This window comes from Toxotes jaculatrix, chromosome 17 (genome assembly GCF_017976425.1).
Source record: "Toxotes jaculatrix isolate fToxJac2 chromosome 17, fToxJac2.pri, whole genome shotgun sequence".
NCBI classification, from domain to species: Eukaryota; Metazoa; Chordata; class Actinopteri; family Toxotidae; genus Toxotes; species Toxotes jaculatrix.
This window is the reverse complement of record NC_054410.1, coordinates 10,230,360-10,246,585: the sequence shown is the minus strand read 5'-3', so window position 1 is coordinate 10,246,585 and position 16,226 is coordinate 10,230,360. Positions and strand designations below refer to the sequence as shown.

The 16,226-nt window shown below is 41.2% G+C and overlaps 1 protein-coding gene and 1 non-coding gene across 3 annotated transcripts in view; both read right to left on the bottom strand.

The window, feature by feature from the left end:
* The window catches only part of rcan3 (regulator of calcineurin 3), a 37,380-nt gene that overhangs the window by 20,897 nt on the left and 257 nt on the right, over positions 1–16,226 (bottom strand). The window contains exon 2 of one of the 2 annotated variants that reach the window (XM_041061543.1): positions 14,477–14,738. In XM_041061543.1, the coding sequence (XP_040917477.1) occupies positions 14,477–14,683 (207 nt within the window). In that variant the 5' untranslated portion in view covers positions 14,684–14,738. Of the gene's footprint in view, positions 1–770; positions 1,046–14,476; positions 14,739–16,226 lie in introns of those variants that run through there. The other variant, XM_041061544.1, reaches the window with a different exon arrangement.
* Positions 9,092–9,194, bottom strand: LOC121197833. Its single transcript, XR_005896285.1, has one exon. It is a non-coding gene; the product is annotated as a U6 spliceosomal RNA (small nuclear RNA).

The following is a 16,226-nucleotide window of genomic DNA, read 5'->3' as shown; positions in this document are numbered from 1 at the left end:
AATGTTGAGGTACAGTTTATGGTGATCTAAATGTACGTCAAGTCCAATTTTATTTAATATTAAACAGGGTAAACGGTCACACCACATACTCTAACTGCATCAATAACAACCCTTCAGACAGTTATGGTTGGATTATTTAAACTATAGTACTTTAGCATTAATATTTGTATAGGATCTCTGACATTTTTCATCTGATTGTCACGGCTCTTTTTCCGTGTCCCATCTAACCCGGTGCACCTGCAGTGCTGCTGAGATTGAGGAGAGAGCACAGATACAAAGGGGGGAGAAGAGGGTCTGTCCGCCACTGCGTCTAAAACTGCCTCACTTCTTTCCCTGCATGTGCCTTGCATGGACAATTCAATTCATCACACCCTCCCATTCAACCTGCGCATCATACCCCAGACATCTCGCTACAAAAACTTAGGCGATGCTATAAAAATTGGTGCATTAAAGGTATATTTTTTTTCTAGTACGTGTGAGTGTGTCCCATTCCTGCCTTGTCTACCCATTTCTGCAATTCATCCAGCGTCAATCAGTGTCCGCGCGCGGGACTTGCGTCTTGGCGAGCTGCGGCTCCCATTGATAAAAATCCTCGCCCGAGAGAGGGCTGCATTCAACGTCACCAAGACATGCAAGCGCTTCTACAGGGCAGCATGCAGTCGGTCGGTCCACAGCAAACCGCTGCACAAAACCTCACAACAAGGGCAAGAAAGAAGAAGAAGAAAAAAAAGCATGACTAGCTGCAACGTGCATTCCGGTGAAAACCGTACCTGCATTTTGTCTGATGTAAACACCTCGGTGTCTACTTCGCAGGCGATGATGGTCACCATCTCCAGTTTCATATTTATCGATGGCATTCCCTTTCGTGGTTGTGTGGGGGGGAAAAACTGAAATGGAGTAAAAGTCTCTCGGTTTCTCTCTAGGAAGAGTTGGGGGCGGGAGTCGCAGAGAAAGAGTCTATCAGTTCTTCCTCCAGAAACTTGAGGTTAAGTCCAGCGGACTGTTGTGGCTTGGTTTTTTATCAGCTGAGAGACTTGCAACTGGACTCCTCACCGCACTAACTGAGAGTGATGCTGCAGCAGCCGCACAAACTCTCTCGCTCCCTCCACCCCCCCTCCTCCCCACTCCTCTCTCGCTCTCTCCTGCCCTCCCCCTCCCTGGCTCCACATTGACGTCATTACCATCCTCCCGTTCGTCGTGTTTTACGCCACTACAGTGGTTGACGAACCATGCAGGGGGCACTGCAGAACTCACGGTCCGGTTTATTCCGCTTTTTCTTGTATTTCTCTCTCTCTCTGTTTTTCTTTTTTCTTTAAAAAAAAATGTGTCACAACCATTTTTTGTAAAACTCTGCTAATCTGCCAAACTGTATGTACGTGGTACATCGAGTAAGATCAGCGTCACCCTGAATAAACCCCTGTATTCCAGCAGAGAGCCTGTGATTTACTTCTCATGCCTTTGAATTAGGCTCTTGTGTACTGAGTGTACAATGAACACAACCCTTCGGGGGGTGGACATACTATCTTATGTACAAGCCCTACAATAGCTGCGCTGAGCTGTGTTACATTTTTTTGGGATTGTGTCAGAGAGTGTGCAGACTATTTTGAGGACATAGTTTGAAGTGACAGGTGGACTAAATAATATGAACGCCTTATGCAATAGACTAGTGGTTCCCAACCTGTGGGTTCGGACCCTCACGGGGAGGTCACAAGATGAATATAAGGGGTCATGAGATGATTACTGGGACAGGAAATAAGAAAATCAAAATTGTGCTCTGTAATGTTATGGTTAAGCTATTCCTTACACCTTTCTTTAATCTGAAATACTGTAAAGTTTTGGGGTGCCCCTGGTGGCCCAGGGGTTTGGGCACCAATCATGAACTGCAATCTCCCCGGTTAGTGTGTGGCTCAGGTTCTACGTTGCACATCATCTACTTCTCATCTCATTTCTTAGCAAGTAGACACTGCTTGCGAGATTCAGAGCTATAATTCACTGATAATATACAATCATAGGTGCTATAGTTGAACAGCCATTTTACCAAATGCCATAAAATACTGTTTTGTATTGACCATGAACTCAAATTACCAGCTAAATGACAGAATGCCGAACACGTTGCCGACTGAAGGCATCTACTGCACTTTTTTTTCTTGTCATGGCATAATTGCATAACCACGCCTGTCAGCTGCATGCTCCGGAGTTAGAGCTGCCTTCAGCTGACAAGGTCTGTGGCTCCATGGGCTTAAGAATAACAGACAAACAACATGGTTATGTGGCGGTCAAGCTAATGTGTTCAGTGCCAAAGCTGTTGTCTCCCTGCGTGCTGTTAATAGATAAGAAAATTAATAAACACCTAATTTGGGCGTTTGAGTCTTCAGGGGAGAAACCTAGTTGATTCTGACAAGACTCAGATATGAAAACTTTAAAAGAGCTTCATAGGGAGCTGTGCTGTACTTTTGTGCTGACTTGTTGATTGGAGATTAACTGTACCGTGGCTCTTTATCACCCACAACAAAGCAGCTCATGAGGACCACTACACCACTGCTGCCACAGCTCCCTTTCTTTTAATTATGATGATACAGTGCAAGTTTCCACTCCAGCTGAAGACCAATCATTTCAAAAATTCCCACAGACATTAAACCATTGCATAATATCCTAACAAACCATGTCTTCTTTCCATCAGTCAGATCATCTCTCTCCCTCTCTCGCCCTCCGTTTCATAATAATAATTGCCAGGCCGGCCGAGACAGCTAAGTCCCCCATAAGCCATTAATATTAAGGCTCTAGGCGGTGAGGGCTATTTATGTCTGTGTGTGTCAGGCATTGTCCATGCTGTGCAGACGGAGAACATGAGAAAGATATGTGAGGATGACTGTGACATTCCTCTACCAGACAGCATCAGTCAGTCACCCAGTCTGGAACAATTCGTCTCTAAATGCCAAAAACGCCACATATCAGACACTGTAGCATGTTGGCCTGAGCCTGAACAGAATCGTCAGCTGCTTCATCTGCTGGTAGAGAGTCTGTTTTATTCTTTCAAGTCACGCAAGTAGGAGCAGGCAGCACAGAAGATGTTACTTGACAGGTTTAGATATTATTTCAAAATCACCCCCACAGCTCATTAATCACAGGCTCAGAAGTGATAAAGCAGCGCGCCTGTGTCGCCTTTTCTTTTAAATCCACTCTGTTTTCTGAGGTCTAATGTAGTCTTAGCTCGCCAAAGGTTGTGATCATTTATTTATGGCTTGTTGGAAAATCTCTTTTCACTTGCCTCTATTTACAAAGCCTAGGGTCAACAGAAGATGGTAGAGATTCACTGTCTTGCTCAAGATGAGCAGATGCCTTGATGATGCATATGGCAATCTGGACCAGGGTTCTCAAAACCATGCAGTTTGTACTTAACCTCAGATTTAGTCTTGACAAGAGCTAGTCTAACCTATTCTGCTTAAGTGTACTTGCTGTACTGTAAAGCACCAATTCCCAACCAGGAGTACTTGCAGAATACCCCAGGAGGGTAGTTAGTAAGCAGAGGATTCAAAAAGGTTAATGGATAAATGACTAATATAGCAAAAAATAATGGATAAATGGTTTAAAAAAAAAAAACAATCCAGCTCCTTGTTTGTAGTACAATCAAACTAACCTACACGTGGACAATTTAATTTAAACGTCTTGTGTTAGTCAACATTCACATCTACATTTTGGCACGGTGCAGGTGACCGGTGACAGAAATAAAACAAGAATACAAGTACCATCATTGGTAGTGTGTATAACATTATGACTGTATGTTTACATTCATAGTATCTTGTCCTGTTATCAAAATGCTCATCACAATTCCTACTACCACAGTACTCATCGCAGAGCACATCATCAAAGCACTCATTACATACCACATCAGCAAGGTACTCCTTTCAGCCTTGTTAAGTGTTAAGATAGCATGGGGAATGAGCCAAAGTAAATAAATAAATAAAAAGGAGAAAAAGAAAAAAACCCACACACACGCACAAGACAAATCCCTGCCCTAGGTGAAGTTATGAAGATGAAAGCTTATTTTATTGCATTAGTAATGTCATGGCTGGGCTCTATCTCTTAATAAATTTGGGTTTTTGAAGCCTCAATGAGTGTGTTATTTGTTCCACTTTATATATGCCCCATAATTTTTGCATCCATAAATAGTAGGTTGGGTGGGGGTGGGGGTGGGTGTTGGTACTTGAATGTTTTTGGTTATCAAAGTGCCATGTTGATGCGCTCTTCTGATCCCTTTTGTCGCTGCTGATAAGTAGGATGGATCGCTGTGGATGATGAAGCACTTTTCTTCCTCTCTGGCCTCATTCTGCAGCTCTCCTCCTCCTCCTCCTCCTCCTCCTCTTCATTCTCAGTTCTCTTCTCCCTCATTCACAATTCCCTCTGTTAGATCTCGCAGTCAACACCCACCCCCCCAGAACAAGACTCAATGTATGAAAATATCAAGCTCCAACACATTTTTTATGCATTTGAAGACTGTAACTGAGAAGAGCAACTGCTCATTTCTTACAAAAAGAGGATGATAATGACCTTTAAAATGGAGCCACCTTTAAAGATGTTAAGTCTATAATGTCATAATGTCATGATGTCTATAGTGACATCAGTATATGGCTTTAACGGTGATTTTAAATGAGAGGATGCAATTTTCTTTAAATATATATTTCCTGGAATACATTTATACACTTACAACGTGTACTGCAGTATACTGTATATGTATATTTGTGTTGATTGAACATCATACAGGAATAGTTTGGTATTTTGGGACATTATATTTACCTTCTTGCCAAGAGTTACATGAGAAAATTGATACCTTTCACATCTGTAAAAAGATGAAGCCAGCAGCCAGTCAGCTTGGCCGAGCACAGAGACTGCAAACAGGGGCAAACGGCTTAGAGCTTACTTTAGAGTTTCTCCTCTAAGTCTTGGCAAGAAAGCAACTAAGTGTATTTCCCAAAACGTTGAACTATTCATTCATGATAATCCACCTGCTTCAGCTATTTGCTGTGGCTAATTTTGTAGGGATGCAGTAAAAGCCACAGTGAAGTTGTTTATTCTTATGAAGTTACAGTTTGCTGTTGACAACCAAATCTGCAAATGCATTATAACATGAAAATAAGATGGAGATCGTGAAATTTAGGAAATGGAAGTCTTTCCATTGAACTTCTGTTTCTTCAAGTGATAAGGTGCGCTCTTGATAGCATTTAAGGAATCTAATTAATGCAGAGTCCTAAAGGTGCACGATGTGCTTTATAAGAGATGAGAAGAGGAGGAGGCAGAGAGGCAGTAGAGATGCTCAGAGGGTGAGACGCTGTGTCTCAGACTCACTGACGAGCAGAATTTGTATTCTGAAGTGGAGCTCTGCAGAGGAGCAGGAGGGAGGAAATCAGGGCAGTGGATCATCACGGTGGGCTCATATACGCATGCTCATAATACACACATGTATGTTGATGCGCAGCCCCAAACACAGAGCCAAACAATACAGCACATAAACACAATCAAAAATAAAAACTGCATGCAAATCTGCATGCGTATTTGTGCCACATCATATATGAGCTGAAACTGAACACATGCATAGACACACATTAGTAAACATGCATTCACTGCAAGAATTCACTCAAAATAGAAAAGAAAATACAATATATGAAAATGACTACAGTTCTCATGGACACACGAGTGAAATGAGCTCTGTATGTGTGTGTGTGTCTGTGTGTGTGTGTGTGTGTGTGTGTGTGTGTTATGTGAAAGTAGACGAGTGAAAGGGATGACAGTGTAAAAACAAACTCCAGAGCTCGGCCACTGCAGGCATGCAGAAAGGCTGCAGCTGCACTATCGTCATGATCTTCACATACTTGCACGAGGACACAGACACACACGTGCACACACATACACACACACACATACTCCGTTCCTTCACTGCCAACCTCTTGTTACAGCAGGCTACCTCACTTGGCCCAGCCAAACCAGCCCGTAGTGCCAGCGCCAATGCAGCTGCTGTAATCTAGGCCAAGCTATTTATAAAGCAAGCAGCCAAGTACAGGCGCAGAGAGCCAGGGGGAGACAGAGGGATGGGAGGATAAAAGAGTGTCTACAGGGCAGAGAGACAGATCTACAGAGTGTAGGTGAGAAAGAGCGGGGGAGAACAGAGAAGCACATAGAGGCAGGATGGCATAGCGGGAATAAAAGTATTGAAAGGGTGAGTGAAAATAGAAAGAGTCACAGAAACAGAGAGAGAAAGAGGTCCTGTCACGTGCAAAGGACAGCACAAATACCTGCGCATGAGCACACGCACACACACGCTATCAACTGTAAGTGATAAACACAAGAAGGCTCCATCAACACTCTATCAAAGCTCGAAACATGTTTTATCTGGGGTTTGAATTCTGCAGACGAGCTACCAGGATGAAACGTGAGGGAGGGAAAGTGGCGGCTGCAGCATTTAGTCGCATGCATGTGAAAAATGTCGATAGAGTTTTACATGACTTCTGGCAATCAAGCTTTAATTAACAGTGACAGACAACTCCCAGAGGGCATCTCTGGCTGTAATTCTTTTCTCCTCACTAACAAAAATGAGCCTGTTATCATGGGAAATTTGTACATGCAACTGTTTGAGTCAAATGTCAAATATTCTTAAAAAGTGAAAAACTTGCTTATTATGCACGTGCATGATGGATGTTTAATACTTATTTATTGAATATAATGTTTCTGTAGGATATGGTGGAAAAATGTGCTTTTCTGAAGGATATAAAAACTGCTGTGAGAATACTTTTCAATAATAGGAAGGTGTAAATTAGAAATAAATAAATAAATAAAAAGACAAAAGCTGCTTCATGTACAGAGTACAGTTTGTACAAACAGTGTCACAGACACTGTCCAGACATGGGAATTGACAGCATAGTATGTTTTTGGTTCACAGCCCACATCTGGTAGGCCACCAGCAGCTGTTCAGCGTTTTAACCCAGTCCAGCAGCTTAGGATGAGCTGCCTTATAGCTGTGTGTGCAGGACAGAGACAGAGGGTGAGGAGGAGGAAGCACATAGCGACACGTGCCGATGGTTCCACTGATTGCTTTGTTTGAAATCAGGTCAAATGTTTGGATGGGTTAAGCGGGTGGACTCGCTTGCTGCTGCTTAAATACCAGACACAACAAGTTAAAAAAAAAGGGAAGGACCCAAGGCGTTCTCAGAGCTTCGAAGATGACACAGTGCTCTGAGAAGTGGCTGCCATTTTCTGAGGCTGGCAAACAAAGAGGACGAAAGAAATTATAGACTTTTCCCTTGAGCAGAAGAAGAGCTCTCTATTCTTTCACTTCAAACAGATCCAATCTAAAGCCATGGGATCCTCATGGCAACTGTGATGAGGACAGGTGGTGAACTGGTGCAACGAGACAGCAAACTTTAAAGGATGATACGGGCCTATAAGCAAACTAAATCAAAAGGAAAAAAGGGTTATGCTATAGCTACAAGATTTGTATCAGACAACCCACCGGCAACCAGAACATCAAATGGTCAAACTGCACAAATAACAAGAACAGACCGCCACACAGGCGCAATTAACTTGGGCATATACCATCAGTAAGTAACATGATTGAGACAGCGAGAGGCAGAGAAAGAGAGATGCAGACAGAGATGGACTTAAATGACAAGGAAGAAAAGCACTCATGGGAGAAATGAACGAATGAGACATCTAAAGAAAAACATGAATAAACAAGAAGCAAAGTAAACAAAATCGAATTGGGGAGAGTCACATGGCATATGATTGTTTTTCCTTTTTCAGGCAAAGAAACAGTGAAAAATAAGCGGTGAGAGAAAAATCAACAACAACAGACAGTCAATAGTCCTTTTCTGTAAATGACGACTGGCAGAAATTGATTTGAATGCTGGTCTCCATGCGTCTCTCCTAATAAATAAATCCAAGAAGCTGCCTCACAGGGGAGCTTTGTTGACATTATGATGTCAACAAAGTTCTGTCAGTAAACAGAGAGGTTAAAAGAAAAGAAATAAGGGCAGGATCTGAGTCAAAAGGTAGTATATCTTAGAACAATTTCTCTGTTCGCAAACAACTATTATCAGATGTACAACACAGTCCAAGCTTTTCATTTTTTAAAAATATTTGTTTTCAGTCCAAATAGAATCTGGACAAACGAAACAATCCAAAAATAGAATCATCTCCATTTAATTCTCGCAAATCAGCTTAGCTTCCTGTTGCCTGTGGGTTTATTTCAGCTCCTTAATTTTACACATTCATGCCTTAAACCAGTCATCTGCAAAACATTATTTCATGGACTGTACGACTGCAGTTACGCATCACTTCATGGGAGTCAGTTTATACTTGGCATCAGTTAAATAACAGATCATACTCCGTGGTTGTATTGTGAACTGCCATTCTTGAAAGCACCCACAGAACATTGCTTTTTATAGGCTGAACCAGAAAATAATCTTGATTGAAAAAGAATCGCAGGAGCACGGCTGAGAACAAATAACACAGCAGCTTACATAGCATTTAAATTCTAATAATTTCATTTTCAGTCCCTGTGTAGTAGGTGAGGGTGGGGCTGTGGAAGATGAGCCATCGCTTTTAATTAACAGTACACACAAAACCAATCATCATCACACATCAAAGAGCAAAAAAATGTTTCCCTCCAGAAGCTTGTACGCTGAATGTGCAGGAGTGGTACAGTACGAGTGTCAATATGAGAAAAAAACCGAAATGAAACAATTTCATCATAATGAGAATATGAGGGTGTTTAAATAAATGTGGATATGTCTGACATGTAGAAATAAAGAATGACATTAAAGACTTGAGATGTAACTGGATTCGAGTAGCTTTGTGAAGTGATTTTACAAAACTGCAACCTATTAAAATCTCATTAATGTAGTCAAAAGATATTTTTAAAAGATTTATGTTCAGCCTTGGCTAGATACTCTGGAATGTCATGTTTGCCATTTCCAACCCGGAAGAACGTAGGTCAAAGGGCTTTGTTGTCATTCCAGGGACCCTCTTCCACAGAGATTTATTGTCTTCATCTAACCACATTTTATGGACAAGATGTTGCCAACACTGGTAATTCCTGACACATGTCCTTCTGAGTTTCATGATTTTGCACGTCATCCTTTCGCAGGGGCCACGCTAATCTTCCCTGTATCGATTCCAATTTATCATATGTGCCTGCCTGACTCAAGGCCCAACTTCAGCCATTGCCTCTAGACTGGTGTGCTACCAGTCTAGAGGCAATGGCTGAAGTTGGGCCTTGAGCCACAGCATCCACACCTATGACACAACCCAGGACAACTAGATGCTCATATAATGACAAGGCAAAAACAGAATTTAAGAATATAATTTATTAAAATGGAAAAACTGAAATGTCACATTGACATAAGTATTCAGACCTGTGTTTATTAGTCCGTACTGTTTACCATGCTGTTCATACAGGTAGTATTTTGTTGAAATATCTCACAGCGCTGCTGATTCAATTGGGCATGTGCCGTTTTGAGAGACAATTTGAAATGGAGTAGAAACTATGCAAAACCGACACAAAGGTCTGATTTAGGAGCACAAGCATTGATTAATCTGAAATTTGTCTGAACCTAGAATCACAGGTGCAACAAAGCTAACTAAAGATTGAGACGTGTGTCAATCAAGATCAGCCTATACACAGTTACACAGCACAGAAAAAAAGGCTAATCAGCCAAAATAATTAAAATCACCTATGTGGGTTAGCCATGGCTAACACCTTCAACCTGTACATAAATACTCAAAATTGTAAATGTAAACACAGTGCCAACACAGAAATAGCCATTTGAATAAATACAAACCTGGCTGGTTATATCTGTGGCCTCAGTCGAGGCTCAAAGTTTTCTGGAAAATCTAACAGCTGACTTCAACTTGAGATACTCGTCAAAATTCAGGGAGTAATGTAGTTAAAGAGAAAAGTGGAAAACTGCCATTGCGAAAGGAACCACTCTCATCTCGTCAAATGTGCAAAATACTTTGCCACCCTGAGTGCCACAACTCAATTTAGCCAAACTCTGCTTTTCCATTGCTGTCTGCTTGTCTTAAATTGCTTCCTGCTTTGTTCTGCTTGATAAGTAAAGGCAAAACAAGCGCACCAGGTCGGTGAGACAACCCCGGTCAGTGTACCAGAATAATATCCAGGCCGCAGCGGGAGCAGGAGGCCAGCGGCACTCACTCACTCTGCACTGCATCATGTCTGACCTTCAGCCTGCCAAGCACCCGCTCCCTCACGTTCACCCCCCGAGACCCGCGCCCAAAAATAGACCATAGTCTGACACATGCAAACATTTCACTACCACGCGCATGCATGCACACTGTATGTGCATGCATAGTGTGTGCATTTAAAGCACACACACTCTCAGTCACACTCACTTTACATCTCACTTTTCACATCCTCTATCACGCTATCTTTAGTCCCTGATGTGTTCCATCGCTCTGTGCTGGGGTTGTCTTACTTTATCGTCCGATAGATATGAGTCACACTATCAAATACATTAGTGTGAATTGGGACAGATGTGTCCTCCAGAGGAGTTCAACTTTTCACATACTTACAGTTCTCTATTGCTGCTACACTGCTAATGCATCTATAAGAGTGACCGTTTGGAAAATCTTTCCATGACAGGGAAACGTAGCTAGTGGCTCCTGCAATAGTTTTGGTTTTATGTGCTTACACTGTATATACTGTATGCACTCCAGTACAATGGAGTTGAATGAAATTTCACTTGTGGTGCTCTCAGCTTTTCCAGAAATAATAAATGTTATGTTACAATTCCAATAAATGTTGAAAACAGCGGTTGGCTGTTGTTTATAAAGGAGATAATTGTGAAATTGAAAACACTACTGGGACAACAAATGCAATGACAGTCAGAAAAGGAGAGGAGACCAAAGGCGTTTTTGTTACAATACCATGAGTGACTGCTTGCACAAATTAGCAGCAAAAGGCTGAGTAGCGTCACCTTTATCCAGCTCTTTCTGTGCTTAGAACAGTAACATGAAAACTGGATTCACAAACATACAGGCTAATGCTAACTATCAAATTATTTACACTGTCCCTCATGCCTCAAGTGTCATCAGTGAAAGATCAACATTAACTCTCCATATTCATGGGCTAAAGCCCATAAACCTGGAAGTTATTTTTATTATTCTTAATATAATATTCATAAATATGGTGTACTGAATGATTGGTATTAGTATGGACATTCAGGTATGGTAACGGCACAATTACAGAATATTTCAAACAATACTCAGCCCTTTTGTTGAATTTAAATGGTCAGTGAATGTCATTCTCCTCAATATTATTGGGTTAGAAGCACGTATTATCATTACTCAGGTTTACAGGTTCCCTGTGGGTTTATCGTTTGACCTACTGTTAATATGAGGATATTGATTTAGTGCAACTTTATGCTAACATAATTCATTTAGTATAATCCTCAGAGCAATGACTTAAATAATATTTGTTTTTCTATTGCCTGTTAGATACAAACATGTTGGTTGGTGTTGTATTAAGCCTGAAGCTGGTCCTTGCTTGATTGCACTGGTTATGGATTGAGGAGAGCTCAGCCTGACAGCAGCGGGAGCAGCAATGAAAGCTTTGCTCTGTGCTGATTAGGCCTGATATACACTGGGCACTATGAGGGACGATTTATAATGGCTTCTCTGACCTTTCTCTTGACAAGCACAGAAACCACTTTGCTTCGTTACTTTGCCACCACACACACTCCCCTGTCTCTAACTCCCTCACTCCTTGTACACACTTGTTTTCTGTGGGAGCTATAGATAATTACATCTAAATTAGAGGCCGCACTGGCCGCAGCTGTGTCTCATTCCATGCAATACTGTTAATTGTGACATTGATAATTTGTGAGATCAAAATGAAAACCACTCTGAGCAAGTTAATCAGGGCTATAAGTGACTCAGCATTTTTCAGGTTAAATCTGATTTGACAGATTCCGTGCAATTCAATTTGGGTTACCACCGGAGGGTGGGGAAGGCTTTTTTAAAAATTTCCTTTGGATTATTAACAACATTTTTAAACACGTTTATAAAATACGTCATGTATCAGACTTTGTCTGTGATACAACAATCAATTATTTCCATCTCTGTTCCTGCTGTTTACAGTCTAACAAGGTGGAGACAGGCATTCAATGTGTGACATTAATAAATATTAGAAAATAAGAAGTGCTTTTTACAATTATCTTTCTCATGCAAGTCTTGAATTTCATTAGTGGTGAACGGTAAATGATGGACAAGAATGCAGGAAAATCATGTCCATTAATCAAAAATCCTTCAATATGCTTTGTAAATAGACAGCAATAGTAGTAACCTTAGCTGAAATGCTGCATTTGTCTGTAATAATGATGCACGATGACTGAAAAACAATGTCCATTATTAAATTTAAATTAAGAGACTGATGAATTGAGCTCTAAGAGAGATCACTCAAATCATTAAGTTTAGCACTACAGCCCTGTTAATCATGAGAATTAATTTTGATTAGTGAATGAATAATAAACCCAATCACTTCAGTCAGAGAGGTGGGCTGATCTGTTCAGACCTCAGCTGAACTCCCTGAAGAAACAGTAAGCACTTTTAAGGCGTCTCTCCATTTTACTTAAAAGCTGGTGAGGGGAACAAAATACTGCAGATAAGAGAAAGTGTGCCACTAGGTTTTACTTTCTTTTCACTAATGCAGAAGAAAAGAAAAGGCTTTCATAGCCTGCTAAGAGCTTCTTATAAATATGGGGGCACATGTCTCTCTCTCTCCCTTCCTCCCTCCCTCTCTAAGAGAGCACAGTGTGATTATAGAAACAGCCCATCCTCCTGCATGCAGGCCTTTGAGAACAGAAACAGAAGGTAATGTCGGTGTTGGGAGAGAGCCAAGAGCCCAAAGACACAAAAATGTAGGTTGCTATGTTCCTGTACTTCACCGAGGATGTAGACACTAAATTTAGAGATGTCAAGTTTTTAGCAGTTGGGGAAAAGCTAAAATTTTGCAATTTTAGAATATGCTACCAATGATGTGAGTGACTGTGTATGTGCGTGTGAGCAGAATCAAACAGCTCTGCTACAAGCCAAAAACAACCTAATAAAGTCCCTGTGCGTGCTTTGAAAATATCACAAGCATCCTGTTTTTTTTTTTTTATTATTTTATTTCATACCTCATCCCTTCCTGTCCTCATTTTGAAAGTTTAAATAAATGTCAAAAGTTCTATTTTTAGCCAAGCTCATTTAATTGAACCATATGGAGAACAATCTATTGACATGCTCTGACTGAAGGGTGTGTGGGTGGCATTTCCACTTAAAAGCCGGAGTGTGAATCGTAATGAAGTGAGGAGGCAAAACGAAAGGGAGAGAAGGGGGCGGACTCCACCACTAGGAGCTATGGGTGTACAAACAGCAAACTCACAAAGCAGGAGTGATTCATTTAAAGGGATTTTGTGCATGCGCCAGATTTAGCCTCCCGCTTTGCATTTACATACATAGAGAAGATAAAAAAAGAATGTGTCAGAGAGAGGCAGAAGGGGAATATTAAAAGAACTGAACAAGGAAAAGACAGAATAAAGTTAAGATGCAAGTGATCAGAAAGAGAGAAGAGAAAACTTATGCAGAAGATTAGGTGGGTAGATTTAGAGATGTACAGTAGAGAGACACAGATGGGTAGGCTTGACAGAGAATGACTTAAAATGAAGGGGGATGGAGGGATGGTAGGGCAGTATAACTGGATTAGAGGGGCAGAAAATTAAAAGTATTTTCTTTGTATCCTCCTGCAGCAAATAGGATCCAGTGATCCTAGTATTCCTGCTCTGATGAGTCTGATAAAGCTGTTACAGGGAGACTCTACAAATCCTGGAGAGGCCTTGACACTATATATATAGATATACACACAGACACACACACACACACTCACATAAATATATATCTATATATGTGTGTGTGCATGGGCAGACATGTATCTGTATTTGATGTCTGCAACATGTCTGTTTGTGGGCTTCTGTATGAGCCCTTCTGCCACATCTGTAAGCATTAAGTGGGTGAATAACACACTGCATGAGGTGATGATCAAATGATATGCACAGGCACATGGATTAAGGCAGAGTATGGCTCATGATTCTGTGCAAGTCATATTGTAATCCACTGCCCTGCATTCATGTTCCCTGGCAAATAAATAACAGCATCAGGTGTATGTGTGTGTGTGTGTGTGTGTGTGTGCCTTTGCAGTTGAGCAATCAGCGACACAGCTTGAGACCGTGACTGGACTTCGACAGACAGGAGCAAAAGCTGTGGATGACATCATGCACGTTCTGCTGGGCTTTGAATCTTGGACGTGCTGACACATTCAGCTGGATGACTCAAAGGTACACAGACTGAAGCACCAACCCACAAACACGCACATATGCATAAACGCACACGGCCACAATATGACCTGGAAAGTAAGTTTGTTCCATCTCACCCTGTGTACGTCCTCCTCGAACACCGCTTCATGGACACTGCATGCAAAGAGAGCTGTGGGGAGGTCGCTCAGATCCATCATCTCCTCCGCCACGCCGTCCTGATCATTCTCCCCAAAAACCATGTCCTCCTCCTCCTCGTCCTCCTCGGGATCGCTGCTGTAGGCCTCTGAGCCATTGCTCCACGCCTTGGAGCTCTCTCGCAGCATGTTGAAGCCTTTTAGTAGAGTGCTGACAGGAGACAGGGAACCACAGAGGCTGGAACTGGAGAAAGGTGAGGTTAACAGATTGGAAGTTGGGAGATAAAGTAAAATATACCGGCTGGATGTTTGGAGAAAAGCGTGGAGAGACTGAGGTGATAGTGAGATACTGGGGCGTGAAGATTACAGGGTTGCACTGAAGTGTCAGTGATGATACTACACAGCAACAGAAACAGCAAGGGAGAAGAAGGATGATGAAGGAAGGAGTTAAATATGACAAAAGGAAAGAATGATGAACAGGAACGAAGAAGAGCCAAAAAAAAATACTAGTAGGACAGTTTTCCTGATTAAAATATCCTGTCTTTTTTCATGATTCAATTATATCAGGCTGTTAGCTGGTGACGAAGTGAAAATTTACCACCTGCTCCCAGTCGAGAGTCTTTAGAGAAGCAGCTTCCACAGATTCCATGAGGTATTGTATTTAATTTTTATACTCACTAAAACAGCACTACATATATAGAAGCTTTGCCATCACTTTCATAGATACTGGTGCAACAAACCTAAAGATGAATTCATAAAATACTATTTTTGGGGGCTGAGACTAATGATACATTCTGCTATTAATCTGCCTTTTATTTACTTACTTTTAATTGACTGATTATTTGTTTAGTCTATAAAGTGTCAAACAGTGAAAAATGTCTGTCACTATTTCCCAGGGCCCAAGCTGATGTATTTAAATTGCTTGTTTTGTCCAACCAGAAGTCCAAAATCCAAAGATATTAAGGTTGCCATCACAAAAAGCTAAGAGAATTCACATATGAAAAGCTGGAGGCTGTGAATTTTGACATATAGGATATTCAACTATCAAAATAGATATAGATTCAATTTCGGCTGCACGACTTAACGATTAATGAACTAAAAGTTTCAAATCGAATCACTTTATTAGTTATACAAGGAAGCAAGTAAATATAGATCAAATAAAAGAAAAAAAATGTATGATGAAGCGAGGTCTGACCCTAATATCTGAAACTTCCTCTCATAGATACTGTCTTACACCAACACTGTACTGGGTATAGAGTGCCATCTAGAGGTACATATAAACGAAGGACGCTTATCATCAATATGCAATTCACAACAACGTCTAAAAAATCAACCTGATGTCAGATACTTTGGATAAATACGGTATGGATATTGATTATAAACCAAAAGCTGTATCCTTCTGTAATCTAATATTTGTAGAATGGCATAGACAAATAGAGCACGCGAGGGTAAGGACACCATAACATCACATGTTTACAGCATAAATGGCCGAGGAGGCTCGTGACATCAAAATGTGCACTGCCTGTCCTCCAAGGAAACCCCTGGATATTACGTTTAGGGCTCGTGCCATCAACAAAAAAAAAAAAGAGGAAAAAAACTGCACGAGCGTTTATAATGACAGTGTCACTCACTCTCTCATGAAAACACTTGTTTCCAAAGCTAAATACTGTTTCTGAGCTGTAATACGAAGGAAATTGGTACGAAAGTTACCGCAGAGTCATGTCAAGGCTCA